At 38.9% G+C, this 17753-nt stretch overlaps 1 protein-coding gene across 4 annotated transcripts; it reads right to left on the bottom strand.

The window, feature by feature from the left end:
* Positions 1-629: 629 nt before the first annotated feature.
* tfap2c (transcription factor AP-2 gamma (activating enhancer binding protein 2 gamma)) lies at positions 630-15850 on the bottom strand. 4 transcript variants are annotated; one of them, XM_084737833.1, is made up of 8 exons: positions 15696-15837; positions 10865-11326; positions 10049-10100; positions 8376-8447; positions 7591-7813; positions 5234-5352; positions 3031-3172; positions 630-2243 (listed from the first exon to the last, which is right to left on the bottom strand). In XM_084737833.1, exons 1-8 carry the CDS (start codon positions 15723-15725, stop codon positions 1949-1951), a joined length of 1395 nt encoding a protein of 464 aa, XP_084593959.1. In that variant the 5' UTR covers positions 15726-15837; the 3' UTR covers positions 630-1948. The 4 variants fall into 4 exon arrangements, with proteins under 4 accessions (XP_084593959.1, XP_084593935.1, XP_084593953.1 ...); XM_084737809.1 differs by lacking the exon at positions 15696-15837 and adding an exon at positions 12018-12473; XM_084737827.1 differs by lacking the exon at positions 8376-8447 and having other exon boundaries at positions 15696-15850.
* Between the last annotated feature and the right edge of the window lie 1903 nt (positions 15851-17753).

Below are 17753 nucleotides of genomic sequence, written 5' to 3' on the forward strand. Positions count from 1 at the left end.
AGCGAGCAGGAGACTCTAAAGCGAGCTAAAGCGAGAGGTTGTTAAGGGATGGGCTCTTGGGACAATCTATTCAGTATGTGTCAATAGTGTAAACATAAACAAGCCATTTGTCCGCTCTCAGCTGTGCATCTTCGGTCATCACATGATGTACTTTTGAGGTCTGTGCCTTCACTGAGCCACACAGCCTATTTGTGAAGCTAAGTGAGAGCAGATAATGATGGCTACTGTTCCCATTAGTTTGGGGACTTTTCTTTGCTGTTTATTAATAGGAAAATCTTCCAACACATGACTTAACCATCATCTGTGAAATACTGCTGAAAAAGAGGCTACGGAACAATAGTGCACAAAAACTGTGTGTGCATGTCTGAGCTTGTTTTACTATATTTGTGGGGTCCAAAAACAGCTTTGACAGCGTTTTGAGGACCAAAATGCTAGACTCTTCAAGTTTAAAGGGCTTTTTGGGACTTGGTTTTAAGATAAGGGTTAGAATTAGGCTTAGGTTAAGGTTAGGGTTAGGGTTAGGCACTTGGTTGTGAGATTAAGGTGCTAAGGAATGCATCATTTCATTGATGGGTCCCCACAAATATAATAAAATAAGGATGTCTAGGCACCATCACTGACTCACTGAATCAGGCTCCAGTCTTTCATTTTATTTTTTATTTTTTCCTGAAACTTTAAAACAGTTTTTTTTTTTAAACATATTTTCAAAAAAGTATATCATGCCCACTTCCTAACCTCTACTTGATAAAAAACTAACCCATTTATAAAAGTTTAACACATCATCATAAAAAGTGAAACCATACACCAGAGCGATACCATTATTTACACAAGCCCATTAAATTACAACATAAATTAGAAAATATTTACATCCAGGACAAGACACTGGATAAAATTCTATGTTTGGAATTTAATGTCTAATTAAAAACATTTTCAAAGAAAGAAATATGTACATTTACACACATTCTCACAACATACACACACTCTGGCAGGACTGAACTGGTTGGTAGGTTGATAGAAACTCAGGGTTTTTAAATACTAAGAGGGATGATACCTAACATGATCACAAAAGTAAGTTGCTCTCGCTGCCAGGTTTAAAAGATAGAGTAACAATGGAGACATTGCTACGCCTGTAATCCACATGAACACTGAAGAGGCTTTAAAGTCTCTGGTTTCTGACCAAACACAGACTGACAAACCGAAAAAAAAAATAGTCTTTCCTCATTCAGGCCTACATAAGATTCAAATCATCTCTCATGAACAAAGCACAATAACACTGGAGCCATTTTGAAGTGGTTGTACAAATCAAGCACACACAAAAAAACGAAGTGGATTTTCTTCTCTCTCTTTCTCATATAAAAAAATTGTCCTTTGCAAGTCCATTGAGACACAGGAAATCAGTGGATTTGCCTCCAGACAGAGCAGGAGGGGGGTGGGAGGGAGGGAGGGGAAGAGCTGAGAGGAATTCACAGCCACAGCAACTCATCTTGAAATGATGTCCTCTAGGGAGAAAAAAAACAGTATGCACTTTGTTCTTTTGTTCCTCTTGTCAACAGAGTGCAGGTCTCATGGTTGTAGCATCAGCACATTGGCAAATTTATGGAACTGCATAGTGGTTAGTGTGATATGGTGTGTATTACTGTACGCCCTCACAAGGTGGGCTCCCATTAGGACCAGTACACGGGTGATCTGCAGCCAGCTGTGACAAGTCCTTAGAAATCATCAGCTTCTCAGAAAAATAGAAATTCAACAGTGCGAGTAAACACACACACACACACATACACACACACACACACACACGCTCATGCACAAATTCAGCTCTCAAAATGACAATACTTATCAATCAATATTGATTTTTTTAAAAAAAAGTCCAAAAAGGGCAGACAGGGCAGCGGGATTAAGGGACTCAGGGGGTTTTCAAGTTCATTCTCAAGGATTCTCCGTTGAGCTCTCATTTCCTGTGCTTGTCCATTTTGTCGGTCGATTTGCTCCCACTGTCTGACGATCCCTGGGTGTCGCTACCAGAGCTCAGGTACATCTTGTCCACTTGTTTGAGCGCCTCGTTCAGGTAGTTCTGAAGTGAGGTCATGGCGGCACAGATGGCCGGAGAGCCGAATCCGTGGGTGATGAGGCTGAAGTGGGTCAGGCAGCCTTGGATTCCAGGCTCCATGATGGGGGCCGGCCGAGAGTTTCCCAGAGGTGAGCGGTCCTGAGTGAGCAGGTCAGTGAACTCTTTGCAGATTTGCCTGAAGGTAAAAAACACAGAATGATTTAGGAAGATCAGAAAATACGCAAATTACCTACATTTACTGATTCACTGTGACCTCAGAACAAAGTAGATGCAACGATTAATCCACGTCTGTCCAAAATCTAAATACTAATATGTCATCAGAATGCTTAATTCATGAGTGTCTCAGGGCCTTCTGAAAAATTTGGACTATTCACTGATCTTACTGAAAATATGTGGAAATGATTCAGAAAGACAGTAGCCAACTCGTATAAACAAACAGGTTGGCATGGTGAACAGACTGTTGAGAAATGGGTGGATAATAAAGACAATACCCGCCCTAGCAACAGCTGATGACCCTGCTGCCATCTGACAAGAGATAGAGAAGTATCTGCTGCCGTACCACCAGACTTTAGGAAAGATTTTTTCCTGAGGCTGTGAGACTGCTTATTGGATCCTATTTTGTAAGGTGCAGTTTATTTTTGTGATTCATTATTTATTCAAGGATTGAAATGGATAATAAGGGATGTCAAGGTCTAAACAATTCATCTTTTCAGTCATTTTTCAAGTAAAAATATCAAATATTTGCTGTTTCAAGCTTCTTAAATGTAAGGATTTTCTGCTTTTCATTTACAATAGTAGATTAGTTACAACCCTAAGAAACCCAAAGTCTGCAGGAAACTCAATCTACAAGATCCTCCAGTAATCAATGAATATTACAGTTTTATATATGTCAGCTTGCCCCATCCTACTTTGCCCGAGTCGTATTTCTATGCAAATTGCAACCATCATAGCAAGACACTTACTTGGCAGCGAGGAGCATGTTCTTGCGCGAGTTAACCTCGTTGCGTTCCACGTGTGGCCTGCCCAGGTATTCAGCAATAGCTTTTGCAGGGAACTCTGTCTCACACACGTAACCGAAGTCTCTTGCTAAATGAACAGCTTCACCTAAGAGAAGAAGAAGAAAACACACACTGTATGAGGGAAGAAAAAGTCACACCCTTGGCTCTTGGTCTCAAACCAAGCCTGCATGTTTATGAAAATATAAAAACGATTATTTCACTGTCTGTCCTCTGACACACAGGGCAAAGATCAAATGGTAAGCTGGCCAGCCTTACCACATTATCAATTTGAGCATTATATTAGCAGCTCCATTTAGGACTTGATACACACAAGCATCAAGGCACATGAAGTGAAGCAGTTGAACTACAGAATAATCAGTTGTGCTCAGTCTGCTAGCTCGGGGGAACAAGAGCTAGTGAGATGAATATGTTTCCGTCTTCAGGGTGGTTTTACTTGCATGGTCATAATGGGCTTATGTGGATAAATGCTAGCAGAGAGCGCCCATGGCACCAACAGCACCGCTTATTGATAGATACACGCATCACTTGAGGACACGGACGGCTATTCAGAAGCTCGAGCTTTAAGGTCAGCAGGCCCTCCTGGCGAGCCGAACACAAGATAACAAGGCTTAATTCAGCTTTGAAGGTCTCTAAATAACACAAGCCTGGAGTCATTCTCCTGCACAGAATCATCAGCCCATTTAGAAAAAATTAGGCGTGTAGGGAGCAGGAGAGGAAAAAAATATTCTACCTTAGCTCGCGGCAGGTAGATGCGATTAAAGTGATAATGTGCTCGTGGTGGAGCATCACTGCATGGCGATGGTATGACTGATGATGTTGTGTTAGTAGTCAAGGGACTGACAAGAGAAGGAAAAGGTGTCATGCTGTGTTTCCATCAAAACTCCTCGACATAAAATAACTGAAGATTTGCAGCCATGTTGCACTGCGTTGAATATTTAAAGTGTTCAGTGTGCACAGCGACTTTCAAAATGACATCAGGGGACCAACTGGGGTCCGTAAGTGGGTTCTTGGGGGCCCTCAGCAAAAGGAATAGTTGGAATAGACGGAATAATGTAGTTTAACTTTTAATCACATTTTTTGGAACAACAATAGAAGAAACCGGCTGCCATTTTGGATGATTATGATTTATAGTGATCTTAGTTTGGTCACTGATTGACTAGGGCCACTTTTGTCCAACCTAAAAATAAAAAAAAAATACTCAGAGGGGATTCTTGAAGACAGTATCCTCTCAGTGGAGGGTCTGCGATCTAATGTGCAGCTATTGTGGGGGTCCTTGACATGAAAAGGTTTGGGAACTAGGAGTGTCACAATTTTTGTTCTCAATTAGGAAATCAATCTGAAAATGGATTGAAATCCAAAGCAACATCGGATTTTTCCCAGTATTTTTTCCTCTTCACCTCCACCAATTTGCACATATCAGACACATGTCTTAAGAAAAAAACAAAAACGAAACAAAACTTCAAAGATCGCACAGCGTAGCTTACCGGTAGCCTGCAGCTACACTTTTTTTTTATCTTTTTAAAGGACAATTTGAAGATATAAATCACAGTTGTCAGGACATAAAAGCAATGATCCATTGATATTTACAAACCAGGACTCTATAGTCTAACAACTGCATAGCTGTCAGTGCTAAAAAAAAAAAAAATCAAAAATCGAATTGAATTCTGACCTTACAATAGAAAGTCAAATCAAATTGCAGGTTTGGAGTATGAGTATCACGACACTCTAACTGGGAACCCTTGGCAGTTTTTCTCCCCCATTAGAAAGGATGACACCTGAGTTTTCTGATAGCTCAAGACAACCACTTTCCATGCAAACATCAACTCAGCTGCTCTGAATTTTGGCTACATTGACAGAATCACCATGGTAACAAAAGGTTAACTACAGCACAACTTAAAGCGGGACAAATGAAACAAAGTTACGCAAGGAAGAAGACTTTACGGCATTCACATTGTCTTTATATAATGGAGTATTTCAACAATGACTGGTGTTCAGAAAATGGCTTAAGATTCTGTGCGCTACTTAAAATACACTCGCACTCTGAATGAGATTGACGTTCTAACACTCTGAAGAGCGACATTCCAGCCTTTGCAAACAGCAATTACACCCAAGAAGGTGCTATGCACTACTGACTGACATGTCCTACCTTCTACCAGTGAGGTAAGTAGAGTGACATTGGCCGCCTTTCTTCTTCCTGCAGGCAGGTTGAGTCCAATCTTATCCAGCTTTTCTCTCAGAGAGCGACCTCCATTTTTTGACTTGGCCCTGCAGAAAAAGAACAAAATATTTATTTCAAGTCTACCATTGTGAGGTAGTTTAGATAGGAAATGCAAGATTACACCCATTTTCAAACAATGTGTTAACTTTTAACCCCTTAGTAGACAGCAGCCTGAGCGTGGATTACAAACTAGTCCTGTGTAGTTGCATTGAAAGAACTTTCTTTAGAAGTCTGATGAAGACCCAAAGATTCCAAAGAAACTAAAAATGTCAGAAATTCAATATGAATTTTGGGGGAAATGCAAGTAAAATGATAAATGAGACGTCCTTTTGTAGCCATTCAGAAACATGGAGTCTTGGGTTTGGATATTTCACAAAGATAATTTAGCCTCAATTAAGTGCTGAAACAAGCAGATAAATAATAAATTGTATATATTATATAGTTAGACAATTTAGATTAACCTTAAAGCTACTTAAAGTCAAAATTAAACGACAGTAATATATCTATAAAGAGGTTAATGTGTGTTAGTCTTATCTCCTTTCCTCTGATTAGTATCTACTTTAGGACATTTAGTACATTAATGATGAGGAACAAATAGAATAGATTTGTATGATTATTGATTGCGATTGCAGATTATACTGCAGATATAATCTTTCAGAGAAGACCTTGTATTCACTCCTGCAGGAGGTCTCACTGTCCACTCTTGATAACAAATAAATCGAACAAACAGATTCTCTTGACCTAAAAACACTGTCACAATTGACTCAAAAAGCGTAGCATACAAATAACTCGTACACACGTTTGCATAAACACTTAAACTCCCCACTTGCCACGGACGATTCAGTTTTCCGCATGACTGGCAGGGCAACCTCTCCCACTCCGTGGCGAATGCATCTTTAGGGAGGCGGCATGTGTGTACAAGTGCCCCCACCCCTTCACCCCCCGCCCCCGCTAACGAACCCCCTCCTATTGCTATATGACCTACTTAAAAATGTCTGTGATTGTGCATGTGTGTGTGTGTGCATGTCAGCATTAACGCAGGCACATGGGAAGTGGCAAACGTGCACTCCAAGCACAAACCGCTCCGGTCCAGGGATGCTGCGTTCGTACTATAACCTCACTGTCCCTCAGCAGACCGCCACACTAACATATGTGCCATAAGGTCAACTGCTCTGCCACAGATAAAGCAGTCCATGCTGCCTGCAACCCCTGACGAACACAAAAACACACCCATGGAGTCTTTAGATTGGTACTAACTGTGTTGATGTAACCTATCCCCAGAGGGAAACAAGAGAACCAAAATTGCAGACCACACAAAGAATGTCACGAACCTTACGCAAAAAACTGATGAGCCAGACCAACTGAGCCAAGCTGTGCTTTTAGAAAAGCCTTTCCCATGGGCCGCTGAGCTTTAGTCTACAGATCACTAGAGCTGGAACTCCTCAGTCTGATGATTATTCACATCTAAGAACCAACCTTATCAACAGATGCAAACATATTAACAAAAAACAAGAAAACTGCGGATGACAGAGATTTTAATAAAACAAGGAAAGTGTCTATGTTTAGATAAGTTGCCCCCTAAATTTTGTGATGCGGTTAGAGACGAAACAGTGTGGAGTTTCATTTTATAGTGACCAATCATTCAATTATAGTGACCAACATTATCAGGGTTATCAGTATTATCGTGGCTTTGTTAAAATATGCTTACAGATGACAGAGATAAATAATAAAAGCCAAAGAAGTTCACTATATTTGGATAAGTTGCCCTAAATTTTGTGAATCGGTGCTACTGTTTAAGATGAAACGGTATGGAAATTTCATTTTACAGTGATTAGTTAGTATATGTTCAATATAGTGACCAAAATTATCAGGGTTATCAGTATCATCGTGATTTTGTTAAAATATGCTTGCAGATGACAGAAACATTAATAAAAACTGGAAGGAAAATGGAAATGTGGGTTAGTTGCCCTAAAATTTGTCAATCAGTGCTACTGTTGGAGATTAAACTTTATGACTTGTCAGTACGTATTCAATTACAGTGACCAAAATCATCAGTATTGTCATGGTTTTGTTAAAATGTTTTGCAAATGTTCAAAAAGTACTGATATACACACTGAAATTTTTACAAACGAAAGTGTTTTCATGGACACAGAACAAATTCATGTTTAATCTTGAAAACAGTAATCATTTCATCTCTTTCTACTCTTTTCCTGTGTTATCAGTGAGGACTTTTACAAACAACAGTAGGGAAATAGCAATAAAGCAGCGTGACTTTGAGCTCTGACCTGCGTAAAACCCCTCCCAGGAGCGATGCGTTGAGGCACTCAGGGGGTGACAGACGTCTCTGGACCTCGGCCACGGTAACCTTGTACTTGGATGTGGAGCTCAGCAAGGAAAGACGGCCCGGCACAGAGCAGAACACCTCTGTTGGGTTTGATACCATCCCCAGCAGGGACTCTTTCTGGAAAGGGAGACCCAGCGCGTTGCCTTTGGGTAGAGTAACAGGCCCTGGAGGAGGGTGAGGTGGAGAAAAAAAAAAAAACGTGGATAAGCTGAAGAGTGAAGAAATACAAAAGAAAACAAAAAACGATTCTGGTTTTGCAATAGAATTTGTTTATATATATACACTTTTCCTGTGTATGTACATAAGCTCTAATCATCATAATCCCTTCCCTTTTTGCAGCAGGGAATCTGTGTTTTCTTCTAAGTAATCACAAGAAAGAGTGTGTATGCAGCTCTGCACGGCTGAGAAAACCAGTGTCTGACTTTCGAAATACTGTGTGGCTTTCCAAACAGTAGATTCCTGATGGTTAAACAGCTAAAATGCCCTCATTCCAAACACCATCCACAAACAGGTACACACATACAGACTGCCCCTCAAATACACCTCAGGATTTTTGGTCTCAGGGGCTTTATGTATTATAGACACTGAGTTTTTTTGTGGCTCTAAAGTTAGACGAATCTTTTTTTTTTTTTTTTTTTTTGTACCCCCCACAAAAGCACTGACAGAAATCGGACAAACAAAACAACAGTACAGCACACTACAAAACATAGCTATCTTCATCCTCACCCGCAAGAATGCCCCCCTGATAATAAGTCCTCTGTAAGCGATCAAGGTTCCTGCCACCTCGCAGTCCTAATACTGAGACAGAAATCACAGAGTCACATGAGTACTTTAAGGCTCCTCTGGGGCACATGGCTGGGAATGACATGCCATTGTTTACAAGTGGAAAACCTAGATTGCCCATAGCGTGCCCTTGAGCATGGGAACAATATAATGAGCCATCACTGATTTCCGTAATAAATGGAGACTGGTTGGTTTGTTGCAAATTACTTTCTGCTTTCTGCTTGTGACTATGCATCGTAATATTGTATCAATTATGTTTTTTAAAAAAATACTGTATTCACTGTATAATATCACATAAATGGCAAAGAATTAATCACATCAGGTATGATAATGAGAAAATAAAACATGGTTTTATGTTTATATTTTAAAGTTAGTTGATAGTGGTGATCTTGTTGTTTTCTAACTTATGTGATCAAAATAATTCCCTTACCTAAAAATCAATTTAATACACAATAACATCTATCCATCTGTCTCTCTGTCTATCTATCTATTTAAAGCTGCAACTATTTTTATAATCTATTTATCATTTTTAACCATTTTTTAAAGAAAAAAATGTCCAAATTCTCTGATTCCAGCTTCTCGAATGTGAATATTTCCTCCGTTCTTCAGTCCTCTATGACAGTAAACTGAATAGCTTTGGGTTATGAACAAAACAAGACATTTGAGGACGTCACCATGGGCTTTCATCAACATTTTTGAACATTTTTGAACATTTTATGAACCAAACAACTAATCACCTTATGGAGAAAGTGACCTTCATATGACTCAATAATGGCAATAATCATTAGTTGCAGTACTGGTATGGTTTGAATAAATGTAGAGAGCTACGTAGAATACTGTTGCATAAACTGATCTTCCTCTGACTCAAAAGTCTGTTTAATGGAGCCCTGATGACAAAACAGCCGGGATAAGTTCTCCTCCAAACAGTTCAAGTCCCAACAAATTACTAAACTGTCCTTCACATGCGAGCCTAATGCCACACCCCACCAAAAAGCTGGTTCAGCAGAGCCAAACACTGCTTCAAGATCAACGCATAATTTCCTGTTAAAGTGCACAGAAAAGAGCTGCAATTGCAAGCTTAACCGGCCTAAAGGTGATCCAAAGCTTTCCTCCTCTCTCACAGTCAACGCTGACATTGTGAGATTGCTCAATTTTCATGTCTTGTCATTCAATAGCCTGTCGTTTTTTTGAAAGGGATCAGTGCTTTCCCACTGGGCATCCATTCAAGCACCTTCACCAACAGAATAGGCTAAGGATCATATCAAGCTTAGATAAGTGCATCTCATGGCTATGGAGGATTATCAGTGTATGCAGTGCAAGTACAAATACAAGACTCCTCCTTTGCTGTACTCTCGCACTGAGTGCCCTGACATGCCACTATAGAAGTAATTGTTATGACAATTCCAAGTATGAGTGAGACAGTGAAAAAAAAAATACAGCCCTTACGGTAATTTTCCAGCCCTTGCCAGTAATTACTGCATCTTTATTTGGTCGTACAAAGGCACATGTACCCCAGGCAGCATTTTCCAAAACTTTGTTTTAAAGCCCTTTTATTGTCAAATTAGCAGAAATGTGTTTCTTTGCCACTAAAGATTAGATAAGTGGAGAAAACTCACCTTTTTTGATGACTGTCTGATCTGCCATAATAATACTGTGGTCATCTACATGCTGATAAAAAAAGAACAGAAGCACCAATAAGCCATTGTTTAAAAAAAATACCACTGTTAAAGACAGCAAGCAAAATGCAAAATAAATAAAATGATATAGCTGTAATATTCTAGTATGGAAATGGCATATTTAATCAGTTCATAGTGGTGACTTTTGGTTGTTTTTTAACCTATGTGATCAAAAAAAATTCCTTTTTTAATATATAATAACCTCTGTTTAATGTATAATAATTTCTAATTTAATATATTATAAACTATATTTAATATACAGTAACCTCTATTTCAGTGGTGTTCAAACTTGGGTGTGAGATCAGGGGTTTTCGAGTATGTTGTAAGGGGAGCCCAGCAAAAGGAGGAATATAATATTTCAGATTTTATTACATTTCTTTGGAAGTTATAACAACAGGGAAGAAATAGGCTTGACCGTTTTGATGGATTGTAATTTATAGTGATCCTAGTCTGGTCATTCATTGACTATGATGACTTTATTATCTCCAAACCTACAAATAAAATAAAAATACTCAAGACAAAATCTTCTTAAATTGGGGGTCTGTGGCCTAATGTGCATCTACTGTGGGGGTCCTTGACATGAAAAAGTTTGGGAACCTCTGCAGTAAATCTATAATAACATCCATTTAATATGCAATAACATCTATTTAATATACAGTAACCTAAATAATTAACTTTAACAGTATTCTCTGCCTGAATGGTATCCTGATGTGTGACACCTTAGCTACTAAAGTGCAATTTCAAGTATTCACTCACTTGGACATCCTCCAGTCCGTGCCCCATGTCGTGCATCCCCATGTTATCACCAATAACCGACGAATCTATGCTGTGGGCGTGTGGGGGCAGCAGCTCCGGCCGGCGGAAGCCTTCCCTCCTCACCCCGGACGAGCCTCCCTCCAGGCCGAGGATCTGACTCGCCAGGCCGCTCCTCCCGTGCGCGCCGAGCCCATCTTGGCCCTGTCGGCCGGGCCACGGCTGCTGCTGGTTCGACGACGGCGACTGGTGTATGGAGTTGATGTTGAAGGGGTCGCCGAGGTGGGAGTAAGGGTCGCTGGACTGCGGGTAGGAGATGGGCTGGTAGGGAGGCGGGAAGTACGGGGGCTGGAAGTCCGAACTGGCCGAGTGTGAGAGGGAGGGAGACGGGCTGTAGAGGTGCTGACTGACCGCTGGCAGGTGGGGCAGCCGGGGGTTCCCATTGCTGTTGCCGTCGTGCCTTTCCTGAGGGACGGAAGAAACAGTGGAGCTGTGAGAGGTGACAACAGGATGGCAGGTAGAGGTGACATTTGTCCCCCCAAGGTAATCAAGTGTCTGTTCGCCAGTGACACGGTGTTCACTGAAGGTAATTGTTTAGAGAAGCGCGTGAACAAGTTTAGATTATAATTTAATATTTATTAATATATTTTATAATTCTTTATCGCGGGAAAGAAATCTACTATATTGTTTAAATTAAACTGGTTATTATAATCGCATTTTTATTCATGTCATTAAATCATTTCAAAATGCTCACGTGTTCGCATGAAGCAAATTAATAATTAAGTATCGTAATAAATTAGCCTAACTGGAATAGAAATGTTTTTAATAATTGTTATAATTATTATTATCAACACTATTACTGTTGTTGTGTTATAGAAATAGTTATTTTACATTTGTTCTGAAAATTGCGTCATACTTGTACAGTTGTACGCGATGTCTCTCAACTTTTTTTCAAATTGACTTTTGGGATTTTTTTTTGCCCTCACGCAGGCGACAACTGGCTGGCTGTTCAGAATCCCCATCTCATTTTATCTTAATCCTGAACAGCTGATAAAAATCAACCAGTTGTCACTCTCGTCGTTGAATGGCAAACTTTTGTGCGATGTTAATCTAAAGGCACTTTCCCCTCTTTTTAAGTACCTCTGTCGGAACTTACCTCGCAGTCATCCTCATATTTCACGTTGTCGGCTAATTTCCACAACATTCTGACAGAGAAAAAAATCCCTCCGTTACGAAAAAAGAATAAAAGAAAAAGAAAAAAAAAAAAGTTGTCTTCTGCGAGTTAATCCAGGTATGGAAAAAGTAAGAGCTTCCTGGTGATCATGAACCCCCCTGTGTTCTTCAGCTGCGGCGAAGATGAGGAGAAGCTGTGAAGGGTGAAGTCTGAAGGAGCGAACTGACCGACAGACTGACTATCCAACCGCAGATATGAGTTTCCACAAGCCACTATGAGAGAAAATGATCGTTGCCAAGCAATATTTCCCCCTCTCCGGTCAGTGTGCTGTGCGGCTCTGTTATGGAAGTGGGCGAAAACGGTGCATATAAGAAATGTGACTCCCTCTTATGGACGAAACAGCGATGTTCAGTCTTGTTTGCGCACACATGAACACTGTACTATATCTGCACAGCCGCCGAGAGTGGGCGGCACCCTGCCCGGTGATGTCAGCCCAAAGAGAAAAATGAAAATATTGCTGATTGGCGGGACAACGGTCCAATCAAAACTCTGTCCGCATGTACAGTGCCAGTCATATAAACTCAATGACTTTAGAGGGTTATAGCCCACTTTAAGTGGTTTACAGTGAGTAAAGTCGCTCGGAACTTTTTTAGTTTGTTTTATTGTGCTTGTTTTTATTCCTTCAAATCCGAAGACAGAGGTTTTAAATATGTAGGAGGACACATGTAGGCTCTTTTTTTAGGATTATAATCCTTATAGATCAACACTAAAATTGGTTAACGACGAAATTCAAAGGTTTCGTTTTGAAGCTATCCATCTTAAATAAGCATACAACTTATTTTCACGTCTTGCTTGGTAAAAAAAAAAAAAAGTATTTTGTATTTTTTTTCTCTTTAATTGTGAATCTGATGCAAGTGCTGTCATAACTCGCGGATTAAGCAACGTTGAAGTGACGAGTTGCTAGGTTACCGAGTACCCGAGGTTATGACGCTCAGTGAAATGCCTCTCGGCCAATCAAATTGCCTGATCGAGATGTTCTAGAATTCTGATGTTTTTTTCTTTACCACTAGTTAGAAGATGAGCGAAAAGTTCCGTTCATTAGGGCATTGTTTTCACATAACGGTGATGAGATATATATATATGTTTTTTTAGTTGGGTGATTATTATTAAGTATTATTAATGTTATATTTTGATTATTCGTGTTATTATTCTTGTTATTATTAATGTAATGTTAATAATACGTTTATGTAACACCTTTCAAGAGCGAACGTCACCAAACTACTTAACAAAAATAAAACAAAAAAATAAGTAAAGTTTAATAAAGAAAGTAAAGAAAATATAAGTAAAGCCTATTTATTTAAGGACTGATGTTAAAGTCGAAATATACCAATATAAATAATTATTTACATTATTTCCAAGTGTTTTGATGACACCTAATGACGCCAAGTATTATTTTGATTCTTGTTTATAAATAATAATATTAATATTAATTGTTGTTGTTCGCAGCGGGTGGCATCTTCTGTTAGCAGTTGAATAGTTGAATAATAGCCTATTGTATATTCTTTATTCATGTCACTTGTCATGTCTTAAATTCTCCTGTTTACCGACTCAATTACTTTTTTTTTTTTAGGTTAAATCAGCAAGATATTGCAACTCTCTGATTTGAATGTCTAAATAGAATAATAGGCATTCAAATGAACCCATGACATTTTAATGTGGGTGTTTCACAGCGGTGGTTAAGTGCTTGTTTCAAACCGCAATAAGCCCGAGGCTTTAGGAGCATCATTCTCTCCAAAAAACCTCTAAGGCTCAAAGGATCTCAACAAACAAGTCTTTCTTAACTTCATTTACATTTTTGGTGGAGCTTTGCGATGTCCAAAACAAGGCTGCTGCTTTGAAGCTTTGATATGCATCAAATCCCAACGTGAGGACAAAAGATGTTTTTGCTTCTTCTTTTTTTAATTATAACGACCTGACTATCCATAATGTTGTTAAGTTTTTTTTTTTTTTATTTCAGCTGTTAAACCTTTTAAATTCAGCTTTATTAAATATCTGCTTCCTCAACAGAAAATAGGCCTTGTATGTCCATTACTTGAAGGTAGGTTGTTTAATTAATTGGTTTTGTGTTTGAAGACTACTAAATGTCAGATTATAATTTATGAGATTATTGGACAGACCTTTGTCTCTTAAGATAACAGCCTGTGGCGTCCGTCCACCCACGCTGTGATGATCGGCTGTCCATCCATGGGAACAACAGGACGTGCTGGGCGACTGAGGATTATCTTTTTTTTTGTTTTTGCATGTTGGTCCTTGGCTTGTTGTGATGCGAAGCAGAAGTGAAATGCGCGCTGATTAAATGTTACTTTACGTTGGAGGAGACACGGAGCAGCAGACCTAAAGGAAGTTAGTCACGCTTGGCCTGATCGGTGATGTTTTTGAACAATCCTGATCCTCAGCTTGTCATTTTTAATGACAGGCCACTGCGGTGACAACCGGCTCAGCTGATGTCAGGTGTAAAGATTAAATGGATCCAATGAAGAATGACACACACGCATCAATGAAGGAGTTCAGCTTTATAATATTTCAGTTGGTTGTAATATTTCAGTTGGTTGTAATATTTCAGTTGGTTGCTATAATTGCTAATATTGTCCATATGTACTGTAATATGATACATTATATTTTAAGAATGACTTACATGGTGTTTTTCACAATAAAACCCATTGAAATCTAACAGTCACTTTTTATTTATACTGAATACCAACAAATAGCCTACGACATAGCTCCTAATAAAGGTCACTATGATATTCAGGTTATTTTTAATTAATCTATATACTGTACATCATCTACGTTATGTTATACAACTTATATTACGTTACATACGCGTATTTGTGTGTGTGTGCACTCATCAGTGGAGAGGAAAGTGATTTTAAATTCTTTTAAGACCCTCATGATTACACCTGTAACAATTAATCAATTAAGAAATTAATCGGCAACTATTTTAATATATGATTAATCGGTTTGAGTAAATTTTTAAGAAAAAACAATTCCAGCTACTTACGTGTGAATATTTTGTGGTTTCTTTATGACAGTAAACTGAATGTCTTTGAGCTGTGGGCAAACAAGACATTTGAGAATGTCATCCTGGGCTTTGGGAATCACTGATCAACATTTTTAAAATTATTTTCTGATATTTTACAGATCAAGTAACTACTGAATTACTCGAGAAAATAATCGACAGATAAATCGATAATGAAAATAATTGTCAGTTGCACCCTATTTAAGATATCCCTCTGTTGCTGCAGGACTCTGCCATAGGTTTTATTACTTATTTTTTAAAAAACAAAATATTGTGGTTATTTTGTAGAAATCAAGACAGAGGGTGGAAAAATCATTTTTAAAAACCCTTTTCGGTTTCAGTTTGTAATCTAGCAGCTTCAAACCAAATTACTTAAAGTTTTTGAGGGAATAAAGCCTTATTGGCCTTATTGACATTAATCAAGGGTTATTCCAAAGCGCACACGGCGCTGCGCAATTACAAACAGGTGATCATGGTGGAAAGTAATAAAAACAAATAGAGGTTCAGAAGCAAAGGCGATAAACCTGACGCAGGGTGGGTGAAACGAAGTCAGCAGTAAAAGAAAAACACGCGAGTGAACTCACCCTCCAGTCTATCCTCTCCAGCACAGACATCTGCAAAGCTCCAGTCACAGCAATACCACTGAGACGCAGCGAGTGAGTGAAACCATGAGAGGTTCGCTTTGCCCACCTCACCTGACGAGCGTGTAGCGCGCATGCGCGACGCGGTGTAATACACCTGAGTGAGATAAATCAAAACAATCCATCTACCGTCCACAATGAAAACCCGAGTTTATTATGCTTCACGTAGCCTAATGCGACGTGCAGAGTAAAATGGCTAAAGAAAGTGAGAAAATGAGCACACAAATGTGGTTAAAACATTAGGGCCTACATATTTTTTTTAAATAATAAAATAGTAACATACAACTCACAGGATTATACCCATAAGTCAAATGGAATTATAGTTAATCTTATAAGTATCTGCTGTTGTTGAGTAAAAAAAGAAACAGTGTCATAGAGTTGAAGAAAAAGTGGGAAAAAGACGAGGTGAGGAAATTTCAAGATGAGGTAATTCCACCCCCAAAGCCACATCGCCCCGGGCTGACCAAAAGAATCTGCTTTCAAAAGCCACTGAAGCTTTTTAAGGCCTAAAATGGCTTTGTTATCTGATCTCCCAAATACTTTAGCTTAAACTAACGAACAGATCAAAGTGTCTTCGCTATGTGGTGGAGAATGTTGCTTATAGCTTACATCTCGATGTGAGAAAATAACCTTCTTACCTGTCTGATCTGCAGCTATGTCAGCTGCCAGAAAACACAGTCTAATCAGACAATGGGATTTCAGTTCATTAGTAGACATAATGTAAACAGAAGTGCTTGTCTTGCTTTGAAAATGTAATGTTTCTGGAAAAAAAAACATTTACAGTGTCTATGAATTTATTATATCTTAATAGCAAAAGACCGACTGTAAAAACTATTTAGTGTTTCTTAAATGTTCAAAAAAAAATTAGACTATATGTAGGTTGATGATGGCCAACTTTATTTGAATTCCAAATATTTATGGTGTATTAATGTTATACAAATATTATCACAATTTATTACAATATTATAATGGGTGCAAACATTCAGATACATCTAAATAAAGATGCAGTCACCCTGTAAATCCTATAGTTTGCTCCTGCAGGACAGGCCCGTGTGCAAGTTTATCTTTAGAGACATCCACTGATGTCAGAAACTGTATCCTGGTGCTCCCAAAATTAAAGGACCACATAAATACAACACTATGCTTTGAAAAAAAGTGCTACTGAAAAATGTAAAACAAACGAATGGGCTGTTAGAAAATCCATCTATCATTGCTCCTCCGCAAACACAAAGAGCTTTTATGGTAACTAAGAGGCCAATTTTAAAAAAGGAGAAGGAAAAAAGAAAGAAAAATTACACGAGCTTCTGTGTTTCTTATTATTGATGCATTATTTCTTTGTAAACCACCTCTCCAGTGATCTGACGTGCGCAGAAAGATATAAATCAACAACATAAGAACATGTCATAGACTGCAGCTGCATGAAGACAAAGAGGACGCAGTGTTTATTTAAATCTTTAGCCACAATGATTGGATTATTTATGGTGTAACTTACATTTAATGAGAAGCAGGCTGACTCCACTTTTGAGTTCTTTTAGTTTTTTATCCTGCGACCACAGTTGGAGTCTATGAAATCAGAGGGTGATAAGGAAGCTGCTGCTTCCACCTTGTGGCTGCATCCTCATATTACCACAGAGCTCATGTTACAGCAATACTGTATAATAAGTTTTGCTTTGAGTTACTTTTAATCTTGATTCATATGGACCAGATGTTTTCAAAATGGGACGTGGCCCTCCCCTGAGGGACGCCAAAGAGTTTCAGGGGAGGCTCAGTGAATGGAAGTGAAATATGCTATTAGCTGTCAAAAGGAGATCACATGGAGTAGCTTAAATGTGTGTGATTTGATTAATGAGAAATGAGAAAGACATACAGTATCAGGGGTGAATTTCTGCTGTTGCCACTTTTCCAAAGTCAGAAACTAATAAATGCCATTGTTTTGCCCCTTGTATTTAGTATAGTCTCAAGTTATAGCAAACAGCTATATTAGGCTTGTTGAGTGTCTGT

The sequence above is a fragment of the Lutjanus erythropterus genome, chromosome 2, assembly GCF_056507025.1.
Source record: "Lutjanus erythropterus isolate fLutEry1 chromosome 2, fLutEry1.hap2, whole genome shotgun sequence".
NCBI classification, from domain to species: domain Eukaryota; kingdom Metazoa; phylum Chordata; class Actinopteri; order Lutjaniformes; family Lutjanidae; genus Lutjanus; species Lutjanus erythropterus.

Coding starts and splice junctions, on each gene's coding strand:
- tfap2c (XM_084737809.1), bottom strand. CDS start 12,065: ATGTTGTGGAAATTAGCCGACAACGTGAAATATGAGGATGACTGCGAG. Junction 11,327..12,017: donor AATATGAGGATGACTGCGAG/GTAAGTTCCGAC, acceptor TCCGTCCCTCAG/GAAAGGCACGACGGCAACAG. Junction 7,814..8,375: donor TCAGGGGGGCATTCTTGCGG/GTGAGGATGAAG, acceptor ACCCTCCTCCAG/GGCCTGTTACTCTACCCAAA.